Source organism: Zootoca vivipara, chromosome 8, assembly GCF_963506605.1.
Source record: "Zootoca vivipara chromosome 8, rZooViv1.1, whole genome shotgun sequence".
Taxonomy (NCBI): Eukaryota; Metazoa; Chordata; class Lepidosauria; order Squamata; family Lacertidae; genus Zootoca; species Zootoca vivipara.
The window spans coordinates 33,242,261-33,256,141 of NC_083283.1; the positions used below are offsets into that span (position 1 = coordinate 33,242,261).

The 13,881-nt window shown below is 43.4% G+C and overlaps 1 protein-coding gene across 2 annotated transcripts in view; it reads right to left on the minus strand.

Annotated features, from left to right (window-relative positions):
• The window catches only part of C8H8orf34 (chromosome 8 C8orf34 homolog), a 95,490-nt gene extending 81,925 nt beyond the window's left edge, over positions 1-13,565 (minus strand). For both annotated transcript variants that reach the window (XM_035125357.2, XM_060277763.1), the window contains exon 1: positions 13,082-13,565. In XM_035125357.2, the coding sequence (XP_034981248.1) occupies positions 13,082-13,150 (69 nt within the window). In that variant the 5' untranslated portion in view covers positions 13,151-13,565. The remainder of the gene's footprint in view (positions 1-13,081) is intronic.
• Between the last annotated feature and the right edge of the window lie 316 nt (positions 13,566-13,881).

The window sequence follows — 13,881 nt, forward strand, 5'->3', positions numbered from 1 at the left end:
TACATTTAAATACATTTATTCTTGTATCTCAGCCTTAAATACATTTATTCAAATCCAAAGCTATTATACAATATATGCACAGGACCTACTGCAGCAATAAAACTGCTAGCACATTTGCATAGCTGCCAAGTTTTCCCTTTTCTCGCGAGGAAGCCTATTCAGCATAAGGGAAAAGCCCTTTTAAAAAGGGATAACTTGGCAGCTATGCATTTGCATAGCTAAGCAGGGTCCGATATGGTTTCAAATTGGATGAGAGATTGCATGTTGAGATTCCTGTATTGCAGAGAGCTGGACTTAGATGACCCTAGGGGTCCTTCCAACTCTACAATTCTATTCTATGATTCTATGACCTCTGTGTGAACAGGGCTGCTTCAATTATGGGAACTAAATCCCAGAAAGCTGCCTTATATTGAGTCATACCATTGCTCTATCTAAATCAGTATATTGTGCACACCTAACAGGCTCACACCTAATGCTAAACCATGGTTTAGTGGTATGCACATGATTCTCTGCGACAGTGAGTGAGTGCTGCACCCTCCTCTTACCCCTGGCTGGGAAAAGTTTTGCTTTACATGGTTCCTGGCTTCTTTTTAAACATAAAGCAATACTAGTTTAAAACTAATTTCAGCATCATAACCTATGGTATGAAATTGCCTTAGTTTGCAATTGGTTAGAGAGTGTTTTAAAACAAGATTCCTGGTTAAAATCCAGGAACGGGTTGAAGTGAAACTGAATTGTGGCTTATTTGCCTTCTCAGCAGACTGGGAAGACTAGAAAGGAGAGAGGAGCGTTCAGATATGTTCCTGCACAGAATGCTAAATCAAGGTTTAGTGGCAGAGGCTTTCCAGTGGTTTAGACAGATATCTTTCCTAGCCCTGCTAGGAAATGCCAAGGATTGAACCTAGAACTTGTCATGCAAAGCACAAGCTCTATACTTGCTACAGCTCCTTCCTTTGCTGTGAGTACACAGTACAGCCTTGATACAGAATATTCCTCAATGCTGAAGCGAACACAGCAGCTCTCACCTAAGTGGGACTTTATGCACCAACAACAAAGGTACTGGATCAAAGCTACTGCTTGCAAGAAAGTCCAGATGATTTCTAAAGATTGTTTCCACATAGGTAGAAACCTCAGCCTAAGCTGATACTGTTTTATTTATACATTGGAATGCTTAAGTAATTATTTTAATTTAAAACACACAAATCCCATTATGACTAAAAGCTTGTTCAGATATTCTTGGTTTATTGCAAACTTCATGCAAACTGTATGAAGTTGCAGGGAGCTAAGTTGCAAAGGTAGGAAAGCTTAGCACCCTCACCTTGTTATTTATGCATTATTGGACAAAACAGATAGAGAGAGAGAGAGAGAGAGAGCGCGCAATATGGGCGGTCTTAAGCATATATCTGCTGGCCTAGCAATGCAAATTCTGTTGTTGGTGAAAAGGTGGATGGCCTGATTTCTATATAGGTGCTGAGTGAGCAGCTCCCTTCAATAATACCCCTAGGTTCATCTTGATTCTAAGTATACTTCAGAAATATGAAATGCACTATACCAGTATTAAAAAAGAGGATTTAGAAGCCTTGCTTCACCCCAATCCAAAGTATATATGAAACAGAAAACAGCAATATCAAATCTCTTCAGCACTAAAAACTGCTGCAGTAGAAAATTTAGCTGTGTGCAGTTTTCTACTGTGATTGCACAAAGCCTTTTTAGATTCTGTCTCGTTTTTCAAAAAACCAACAACTGAAAGCTCTGTTTTTAAGAACGTACACCTTAACACAAAACATGGTAAAAGTTAACACTGTAAAATGCCTTAGTGGTTTTAAATAAATATATTTTTTTGATATTGAACTATAGCAACAGTTCCCCTTTATGCTGGCTCTGGTGAGTTTTTTTTTTTTTTATGTGCCATACAGCCTGTTTTTGTTGTTTTATTCCAATTCCTTTAATTGTTATGATTGTTTTATTTTGTTCTTTGAATGCTTTTAGCTGCTTTGAACACTCTTATATTGGAAAGGCAGCATAGAAGTCATTTTCATTAATAAATAGAATGCTACCTTTCTTAACAAGTCCAAGTAAGCTGCCATAACAGCCTATTGCTAAGGAAAAAATACTGTAATACATGCTTACATATTTCTTAACTATAAAATAAGCCCACAACTTACACACATTTAACTTGTGTGCATTCAGCTTTATGCGTGTGGAAAACAAATTAAAAGGGAGCGGAATTCTGGGGGAAATTACTTTGGCAATCCCCTCCACCTTTGAACCCAATGCTGTACACAATTTTTGCTTTAGGTGCAACCTCCAGAATGTAACCCTTGCATAAATTGTTGGCTTACTGTATCTTAAAATGTTACATAGTTTATTAAGAAGACATTATGCTGCAGCCCTATGCATATTTATTTACACATCAATAAAGCCTACTGGGATTTAGGGCCAAACTAGAAATTATTAGAAATGTGTGCTTATTTCAAAAAAATACAAATAGTAGCCATGGGAAGGTGTGTGTATAAAGGTAAAGGTAAAGGGACCCCTGACCATTAGGTCCAGTCGTGACCGACTCTGGGGTTGCGCGCTCATCTCGCATTATTGGCCGAGGGAGCCGGCGTATAGCTTCCAGGTCATGTGGCCAGCATGACAAAGCCGCTTCTGGCAAACCAGAGCAGCACATGGAAACGCCGTTTACCTTCCCGCTGTAGCGGTTCCTATTTATCTACTTGCATTTTGACGTGCTTTCGAACTGCTAGGTTGGCAGGAGCTGGGACCAAGCAACGGGAGCTCACCCTGTCACAGGTATTCGAACCACCGACCTTCTGATCGGCAAGCCCTAGGCTCAGTGGGATTTAGGGCCAAACTAGAAATTATTAGAAATGTGTGCTTATTTCAAAAAAAAATACAAATAGTAGCCATGGGAAGGTGTGTGCATAATAATTACTGAGGACTCAACTACATTAGTAAAAATACTAAAAATGCATTATAATACTGCGACACCAGATGGCGCTGTAGAGCTGAAATGCAACTCAATTGTATTTTCAATTGTGAGATTTACAACTTTTTTGCAGAGCATTTTCCTAACCCCTCCAAAAATCAAAGAAAAAAGGAGCCAGAAATCTGACTTAACGTCACAGTATTTGGAAATAAACTGCAACCAGATCAGGCTTACTTCTGAGCAGGCATGATTAGGCTCCGACTGCCTCAATAGGATTTTTATACACCACATTTTTGTGTATAGTGTATAGTGTATAAGACGCACTATGCACTATCCGTGTATATGATGACCCCTTATTTTAAACTTCAATAATTTAGGAAAAAAATATAGTCTTATACACGGGAAAATATGGTATACTGTATACATATTTGAATTCCTGACTTTGAGCGTGACTAGAATGCATAGTTTTCATTACCATATGGGGAAACTCTAATATTAGACTGTTACCCAAAAGCCAAAGCCTGTAGTCTTAGAATGACATGGAAATTCATTTTCAGAGAGACGTAAGATACTATTTCCTATTAGCAGAACCTACATTTCATCAAGGATCTATACAGCAGAGAATCTGTAGTCAAAACTAATTATATTGATTTAGCAATCAGGAAAGATCATTGCAGACAAAATTACTGATCTCAGTCATAATTCCCTTTTCCCGCAGGTGAGGAAATCTGCTTTTTCACAGGACGTAATCACAGACATAAATCTGTCAGGTTAACTATTTGACAGCTGTATAGCTTTGTGAAATATTATCCTAAGAACTACTGGAACGAATGTATGTATTTGCATTGCTTCATGTCATTTGGATACACTGTGTTTTGTTATTCCAGCCTTTGACTGAGGGCATCTTACCTTCAAACTAGTACTGTAGCTCTAGTCACCATATGCAAATGCAACATGTGAACCAAATCAGTGACCACAGATATAATCAGGGGAGGGGGGTGTATTTGATACTGTTTTAATCATTCTGCCTCCATGTCACAGTTTTTCCAGCTTCCAGCTGGAGTAAAATGTACAATATGGTTACCCTGACCAGAATAAACATCAGGATATTCTTTGTACTACAGGCAGTTTTGGAGACAGGAAAAAAAAGAATGAAGGGAATCAGATTTTGGAGATTATGCAAATGCAGATAGGCTTGGACTACCGGTATGTTCACTTTCTTTGTAGAAATGATGACACATGAGAAACTGTGGAGCATGGATTTCGAATTGGGGTAGAAACCACAGAGTACTGTACAGTATGTCTCTGTTCCACATTTTGGGTATCAAGGATGCCTTTAAAAAGGCGTTTCACATATCTAAGCATCTGCATGCATATTGGGACCCAGAACCATAGCAGGGGCCCCAGATATATCTTCATGAGTATATGTAGTCAATATGTTACATGTTTGCCATGAGAAACAGTGGTGTACACACATGGAACACATTTGCTGTGTAAAATAAGACCTGCCACCAGAACCCCATGTCTCGGAAACAAGCTGTGCCCATATTGCCCAACTTCCAGTCATCATTACGTACAATGAATGTGCCATGCGATTAATGCTTCATGCTTACTCTCTAAGTGTCCCCACAGATGGTTTTATCCATTCTCCATGGCATACAACATTTCCTCCTGGTAACGGGAACAGGTTCTGATTCTGCAGTTTCCTTGTAGCATGCATGCATCACTTTCATGTTAACTCAAGGAGGAAAATGCAATCTCCTCTCACGCCCCCCCCCATAAGGTTTTAAAAGACTATGTGTACGCATGACTATGAGAACCCAAACATTGTGAGGAGACACCCCGGATTGAAGAGATTCAAGAGAAAATAGACAAACAGTGAACCAGAACCATGCCAGGACAAAGTACTGTACAGACCAGACCTCAAAAAAGGGCAAGAAATCAAGGTGTAACACGCATCGTTAAGAACAGAGCATTTTACACAGGTGACAAAACTGTTATAATACAAAATACTGTGGAAAGAACATGTACAGTCTAGAATTCTATTTGTGCCCCCCCCCCCAAAAAAATGTAGCTCAAGATGCACACCAGGTTACAGGCATAAGAAAGCCCTCCAAATAACACTTTTGAGCTCACAAACGTTGAAAACAAATTCTTCAACCAGTATAAAAGATTAGGGAAATAGTCTTCATAACATTTTTTAAAGTTTGCACAGATTTGAAAGTCCCTTCGAGTAAGGAAAATGAACCCTGTCACTTTTGTTTAGTCATTCCCGGAATGGTGATCCTAAATGCAGTTGCAGCAAAAGAGACAGTCCAAGAAAGAACTTGATGTCCGAAAGAGCTCATTATGTGATTAGATAATACATAACCAGTAAAAGTGAAGCACAGCAAAAAAAGGAAAAAAGCCTAATTCTAAACATCAATCAAGCCTCTGATTAGGGAATCTAGGTTAGGATGTATGGCCAAAATGCCTAAATCTATAAGGCACATGTAAAAACCAACTGACACATATGCCAGGACACAGCTTTGCTACTGTTTACTTCTCAAAATAAACATTCATTCTGAATTTTTCCTTCCTTAAAAGCCCCTTGTCTTCTTCTACTCCATTTCCCTCTGCTTTTCTTAGTTACAGGTCCTCTATACAGTGGTACCTTGGGTTGCAGACCCAATCCGGGTCTGCAGTTCCCGGGGTGCCATTCACACCCCAAAAAGTCCGCAACCCAAGCGGCGATAGAGCGCATGTGCAAAAGAGCGCTTCTGTGCATGCATGAAGCGTGCAGAACGCTTCTGCGCATGTGCATGCGGCGGAACCTGGAAGTAAACACTTCTGGGTCCACCGCGTTTACAAACTGGAAAAATGTAAGCCACAGCGGACGCAACCCAAGGTATGACTGTACTGCCATTAAGTCAGATTTCTGACTCCTTTTTTTCTTTGATTTTTGGAGGGGTATGGAAGACAATACTTACCAGAGTTCTCCATCAGGTTGGAAACCACACGTGAAGATTTCCCAGAATGCCACCTTCTGAGGCATTCCCCCCCCCCCGAATAATAATAGGGCCATCTACCATCAACTGTGTGAGGAAGATTTCAGGAGAGAGGGAGGCAGGTAAAGACCACTTCAGAGCATGATCCTGCTGGACTTCCCAGCCACAAGATCATTCTAACCAGTGCTACTTTTCCAAGAGCTTTCCTTTTAGTAATGAGATACACTGGAGACTGCAGTGTCTTTAGGATATATGGTTTATTTACACATATATACTTATATCCTGGGACGCGGGTGGCGCTGTGGGTTAAACCACAGAGCCTAGGGCTTGCCGATCAGAAGGTTGGCGGTTCGAATCCCCGCAACGGAGTGAGCTCCCTTTGCTCAGTCCCAGCTCCTGCCAACCTAGCAGTTCAAAAGCACGTCAAAGTGCAAATAGATAAATAGGTACCGCTACAGTGGGAAGGTAAACAGCATTTCCATGCACTGCTCTGGTTCGCCAGAAGTTGCTTAGTCATGCTGGCCACATGACCTGGAAGCTGTACGCCGGCTCCCTCGGCCAATAGAGCGAGATGAGCGCTGCAACCCCAGAGTCGGTCACGACTGGACCTTATGGTCAGGGGTCCCTTTACCCTTTACCTTTTACTTATATCCTTAATACCCTAAGAGAGTCTTGCTTCTCCCATAGCCACAGCCTTGGATACAAACACAAATCAGATAGGTGGGGTTACTGGGTATAAATAATAAGTTGTTGTTGTTGTTGTTGTTAAATCAGGCGTGCCTCTGACCCCCTGGCTTCCTAGCCTGCTGCTTGCTTCCAGCTTCTACCGTGTTTCTCACATTTTAAGACACCGTCTTATAACTTTTTTCCCTCAAAAAAACACTGGGTGGCTTATTTTCAGGGAATGTCTTGTTTTTATTACGTCAGGAGCAGTGCCCCTCTTGCTCCCTGGCTCCCTGCGGGGCAGGATTCTTGACTGAAAGAAAAGGACGGGCAACAGCCACCACCAAACTCCGTGAGAGGGAGTCTGAGGGAAGGGAAGTGTGTGCGTCCCTGGCCCAGCCCTCTCTCCCCGGCCCTGGGATGTTCGTGAGGGAGGGAGGGAGGGAGCTCCTCCGAAGGGCTGCTCTCTCTCTCTCTCTCCTCCCAGGTGGGGACTCACTTAATAGCAATCTGCTACACTGGAGCTTCTTAAATTTAAACCAGTACAGTATAATGGAATCTATCTGTGTGATGCAGTACGTATAGCAAATAAGGATCTCTACCAGCCAGCCCAAGACTTAAGAGCGAAAGTTCCAACAATGTAGCACTTTGTAGCACTGATAGCAAAGAGGCTACCGGCTGATAAGAGATACTGTAGAAAACAAGGCAGTTGAGCAGCAATTAAAATGGTAAATGGTAGCAATTGTAGCAATTGAGCCAGCAGGAAAGCGGGGTGAGATAATCTGCTGGTCCTAACTGCTTCTCTTACCCACAAAATGTTAACTTTTAGCAGCTCCTAAACAGCGAGAAGCCACCGGCAGCGATCCCGGTACCAGTAAAAATCCTTAAAGGGGCAGCTCTACAGACAAGCAATAGAAAGAAAAAGAATCCTCACTTTTTAAAAGGTTTTTAAAAGGGGGGAAGGTGGGGGGAAGCGAGAGGTGGGCTCTGTGTGTGTGTGTGTGTGTGTGTGTGTGTGTGTGTGTGTGTGAGAGAGAGAGAGAGAGAGAGAGAGAGAGACACGCAGGGGAGAGAGAGAGAGAGAGAGACGCGCACACAGAGTCTCTCCCTAAAGGGGAAGGCAGCGTCTTCAATCGCCCCTCTTTTCTTCCTCCTGTTTCATCTCCTCCCCACCGCAAATGCCACTTTTCTCCTCTTCACTCACACAGCCTAGCTAAAAAAAAAAAAATCGAACGGGAGGGGAAATCACGAGTCTGCAGCAACCAGCAGCTATGGCTCTTCGGTGCATTTTTACAAGCTTTTAAAAGAAATACGTGTCTTTGGAGCGACAGCAAAATGGGGAGAGATTTTTAGGGGGGGGAGTTTGCTGGCGGGAGGGGGGAAGGGTCTATCACTATGTCTTATTTTCGGGTTATGGCTTATATCGCACAATTGCTTAGAAATCCTGCTATGTCTTATATTATGCCTACGTCTTAAAAAAGGAGAAACACGGTAGCTCAGGTAACTCTCAACTCTGCCCTTTGTCTTTCTACCAGCAAGTTGAGGGACGGGCACTCATTCATTTGTCATCTGGCACAGAGCTACTTCCTTTCTTACCCATACTTAGAGGACCATTACCAAGATACTTGTCTGGCTATTTCCACAATTAGAATCTTTGCTTAGATTTTACCACTTGCTGGATCCAGGAATTACCTAGAAGGCGCTCAGGCATACAGTACCCAATGTCAGCCTAATGTCAGTAGTGATGGGGTGGAGCTGCTCTCCCAGCACTGGTGTTGCTTCCACTATTATATCCATGCAACCCCAACCTTGCCGCCACCTGAACTCCTTCCAGGTTAGCAGCAGTGACACCACTGTTTGGAGGGTGGCTCCACCCCACTAATGCCTAATGCAACCTTTAAAATGCATAAATAAACACATTGTTCACAAACGATGCCTTATGAGGAACGGCTTAGGGAGCTGGGTATGTTTAGCCTGGAGAAGAGAAGGTTAAGGGGTGATATGATAGCCATGTTCAAATATATGAAAGGATGCCATATGGAGGAGGGAGAAAGATTGTTTTCTGCTGCTCCAGAGAAGCGGACACGGAGCAATCGATTCAAACTACAAGAAAGAAGATTCCACCTAAACATTAGGAATAACTTCCTGACAGTAAGAGCTGTTCGGCAGTGGAATTTGCTACCAAGGAGTGTGGTGGAGTCTCCTTCTTTGGAGATCTTTAAGCAGAGGCTTGACAGGCATATGTCAAGAATGCTTTGATGGTGTTTCCTGCTTGGCAGGGGGTTGGACTGGATGACCCTTTTGGTCTATTCCAACTCTATGATTCTATGATTACCTAGCATTTTCTGACAAAACTAGGCCCAGTCAGTTAGAATAAGAAATTGGGCTTGAGGACAAAAAATCAGAATCGTGTTTGGAACAAACTTTACCACTGCTTTGCAGGTTATGGTATTTTAAAAGAAAAATACCACCCCCATGAAAAATCAATTTCAGCCAATACACTAGTAAAATTAAGAATGTGTTTTACCAGCCATCCAGCTATTTCTTGGGCATATTATGGAAAGAAATTATCCTTAAATACTATATTTTTCATCTTTACTAAAGTGCATTTGTATTGCCCTAATGGCCGGGTTTGTTTGGGGTAGCTTAGCGCAGATTTCCTTTCCAAACCATGCAATTAAATATATATTGTTTGCAGTTTAGAATGTACTTTGTACTTTAATTAGATGCAGGAAAAGCATTGTTAATATAAGCTCACCACCATGAACATTTTGAATAAACTGACACTCATTAATGAGTCAGCTGGCAAACAAGCTTGCACACTACAGTATCCTTGTACATATTAAAAGTAAGAAAAGGCATAAGATTTCCTGTGAAACAAGCACAAGGGGGGGGGCAGAACTAAAAATATGATAATCAAAAATGTATTTTTCTTACCAATGTACTGGGTTTCCTTTCTACAATAATAGCTAATGTTAACTTCTATTAAAATTTTATTATTTCTTAAAATGCTGCCACCTTAACAAATTTGGGGTATTTTGTTTTTAAAAAATCATGCTGCATTGTATTATGCTTAGCCATTTTTAAATATTTCTCTAGAACAGACTGCTGCATTCTGAGTGTCTCAGAGAAAAATTTGCATTCAAAAGCTTGAATCTCAGTTCCATTTCAGTAGGTAAAATCTGAATATATATATTGTCACCTGCAAAAAGAACCTGATCTTTGCCATTTTCAAAACTTGCAATATTTTTAGAACATGTATCTTCAAACACTTTGGGGTATTTGTTCTACATCACAATCCTAGACATACCTACTCAGAAGTAGAACAAATTAAAAAATTAAAAAAATGTCCAGTGGCACCTTTCATGTGCATGTATAAGCTTTCATGTGCTTTCATGTGCATGCACACTTCTTCAGATTGCACCAGACCAACACGGCTACCTACCTGAATCTACTCAGAAGTAAGTTACTTTGAATTAAATGGGATTCACTCCTAGGTAAATGTATTAAAGGAGGGCTGCCTTAAAGTATAGTCCACTTTCCCCGAAGAAATACATGAGACCCTTGCATCATTTTAACCATCCCCATATGCATAAAACCACAATGGTCTTGTTATTTTACTTGATGTCTACACCACTTGAACTTTTCATTCACTAACAGAAGTCAATAACCATATCTGCTCTTTTACAGAAATCAATGGCATTTCCCCTAAACATAACTATATTTCTCATGATGCATTTTTGGCTTAGTCGTCTCCTCAGGAAGACGATAAACACTAGTTTGGTGAGCGGCAGAAACCAAGTAACTAAAAATGTTGTTATTAAGCCAAAGTTGGCAGATTCGAAACTGAAATAAATATGAATCTTGGGGTGGGGAGGCAATAGCTGTACTTTCTAGAGAAGTAGGACATGTTTGAGGGTTCCCACTATACAGCCATCTTATGAGCTCCCTCCTTAATCAGTAGCCCCACCCCAGCAGACTTACCTACTGCTGGACTGGAGGTGGCAGTGCTAATGTTTCAGGCTATAGTGGGCAGCTGCGAACTGCCTACCATTTTAGTTATCCACAATACCCATGAACTACGGTAGCATCACTCTGGGGCATTTGCAAAATCAAAATCATCACCACCATGTACAATTAAAATGGCTCACATACCCAGCTGCCTGGCCCAGAGGGCCATATTAAAAGTGGTTAACATGTTTGGAGTCTATAAAGGAATATTAGAAGACTGTTCATGATTCTGTGAAACACTTCATAGAGCTGGAATAGTGCACTGGTTACGGATCTGGGCCAGCAACAACCTGGTTAAATCTCAATTCCTAACCCTGTCTACTTAGCACTAACTAAGCCCTTCTGAATTCAATAGGGCTTTGCCAGGTAAGTGGAATTAGGATTGCTGCCTTAACACTGAACATTAAGACTGCTGCAACTAGTGAAGAATGTCTCTGGTTGGACACATACTGTATTACACTGGCCTTGAAAGATCTGAACTGATTGCCAATTAGTTACTGAGTCCAATTTTAGGTGTTTATGTTGACACAGTAAGTCCTAAACAATCAAGAGCCCAGATTTCTGAAGGAGTTTCTCTTGCCATATTGACCTACCCAGTTGTTAAGTTCAGCTGTGGAGACCCTGCTGGTGCTGTTGCCACCCTCAGTTGTGATGGCACATCACGAGAGGCCTTTATCTGTGGTAGCCTTCAGGCTGTGGAATGATCTCCCCTCTGAGGCGCCATCTTGCACCATCAATGTATGCTTTTCAACCCTTTGTCAAGATTCACCTCTTTACCCAGGACTTTGATGGAGTGGATGTCTAAAAGCATATTTGCTTTAAAATGTTACAGGAAAATTTGGCCAGCCCTTTCTTTATAGATGTTTATATCAAAGCAAAACCTATAGAGAAATGCTGCAACCTGTGGAGAACAAACAGAATAATTGCAAATGCAGAAGGACATAAAGAAATAAAGCCTTAAAACGCTCCAATGGGACAGGTCACTTTTTATAACTATCCTCTCTCTTTTTAAAAATCTGCTTTGTGCTTCCAGTAAATCCTGAATTAATCTTTCGCGTGGTATTTTTGTTTCAGATCAGTCAAAAGAAGATAATAGCTCTGGTGTTATCTATGCTGGCGTGCGCAGCATGCTTAAGTCCTCAGCTATCCTCCGGTTTGCTCTCAGAGCACAGCAATACTGCTTTTGCATTATATCCTAAAGCAAACACTCCCATGTGCTGAGTCTGCATGTGGAGCCCTCACCAGTTCTCCTGTCCAGAGAGACTCTAGAACACTCTCCATCCCTCACATTGACATGACAGGGAGGGTGAAGCACAGCAGCCTCGGGCTGCCTTCCGTGCCTGGGCAGTGCAAAGTCACTCTCTGACCCTGTGCCCTGGCAACTAACAGGACACTTTCTGCCCTCAATTTGCTTGCACAGAGCCAGGCAGTAATCCACAAAAGGCTGGACTATGCACAGCCTAAAGGTGACAGATGATTCCAACTCAGTCCAGTTTTGCTGACTCTCAGCAAGCGTAGTGACAGAAAAGAATAATCAAGGAATGCCTTCAATGGAACCAACTGTCTCTCTCTACACACGTGACTGCTCAGTTTTAGTGTATGAAATATCAGACCCATATGAAGAGAAGAGGAAGGAGAGTTGCAAAGAGATATGTGCAAGTGGTAATATATACATACGAAGCACATGCAACAGAGAACATGTATCTAGGCAAAGGAGCTCGGTAAAAAGAAAAAAATAAAACTATGTAGGATGAAAGAATGTGTATCAGTGGGAAAGATAAAAAAAGAGAACAGGTCAAATCCAGAACATGTGGATTAATAGCAAGAGAACAGTAAAAGGCAAGAGAAAGGGCGCACACATATATGGATGCAGTTAAGCAAAGAGATAGCATTAACATCTGAGAAAGACTTGTGTGCCTGCCAGAAAGAGAAAACGTGCAAGAAGGTTGCCTGAGTCGTTGGTGAGCAGGGCTTTTTATCCTTAACAGGTGCACACCAGAAAGAATACTAAATGCAGCAGCACAGTAGGGAGGAGAGAAGTTGCTCTTGGTATGATATAATTCTGTGCAATTCTCAAGAGAACAGGAGCAGGACCCTAAACTGAAAACGGGTGGGGGCGAAGGGAGAGTTTGGAACAGAGGAAAAAGAAGAGCGTGCGTGAGAGAGGGAAACAGGAGGCACAGGTGAATTCTCTGAGGTGAAGCATACCTGCATGCAACCTACAGCGAGGTACACACACACACGCGTAAGCAGGTAGTCCCGCTCGCGGGCGCTCGGCCATCAGATCGGTCACTCACTTGTTCCTGGTGTGCCTTGCAATTTCAATTGAAGGCGAGGCTGAAAGTTAACTCGGCGTGACCCGCGCGCGCATTTGCCCAGGCGGATGGCGCGCGCGCAGGGCGGCTGGTGCTACCGAAAGGAGCCGAGCGCCCCGGGCTCGGTGCAAGCCAAGGGAGCCCAGCCGGTGGCCCGAAGCCGCCCGCCTTACCTCGAATAGGGGCCCGATCTTGTTCTTCTCCAGGTAGGCTTGAATCCTGTTCTGCTGGTGAGACGCCATCAGATTCAGCTGCCGCCCGGGGCGAGGAGCTGGCGTGGCCGTGTTGTTGTTGCTGCTGCTCCTGCTGCTGCTGCTTCAGCGACTCCCGAGGTCCCCTTTTGCTCTGAAGCAAAAAGAGGAGGGAGGGAAGGAGGGAGGAGCCGGCGGGACAGAGACGGAGAGACCGGCGTGGAGAGGTCCGGCGGACGGCGCAAACTCGGCTCCCTAGAAGGCAGCCCGTGCGTCAGAGCCGAGCCGAGCCCAGGCTGCGAGGCGAGAAAAGGCTGGGGTCTTTTCCTCCATGGAGTGTGCCGGGTGCTTGGAGGGAGGCGGCGGGAGCAGCCCTGGTGCGAGCGCTGCCTTGCTGGCTCGACAGACACTCGTTCCTTGGTTACAGGGAGCGGAGCCGCGGCTCCAGCTCAAGACGCCTCGCCAAGCTTCGCCTCCCTAGCGACAGCGCCTCTCGCAAAGCCAATGGCAACGGCGCTGCTCTTTCCCAAGCGCGGCCAGACGAGGGAGCCGCTTCCCTCGCCAAGGAGGAAAACTGTTTCCTAGGCGGCGTGGCGAAAATGTGGGGAAGCCATAGAGGGGATGCGGGAAGGGGGCGCGCGGTGGGATGGCATGCACGGAGGTGGGCGCTTCCGAGTCTACAACACGTGTTCGGTGTCACTTGTGAAAACGCTTTCGGACGCCAGAAACACGCGTGTTGTTTTTTATTCTCTACAGCCCTTTTGGCCGTTGCAGACAACCCC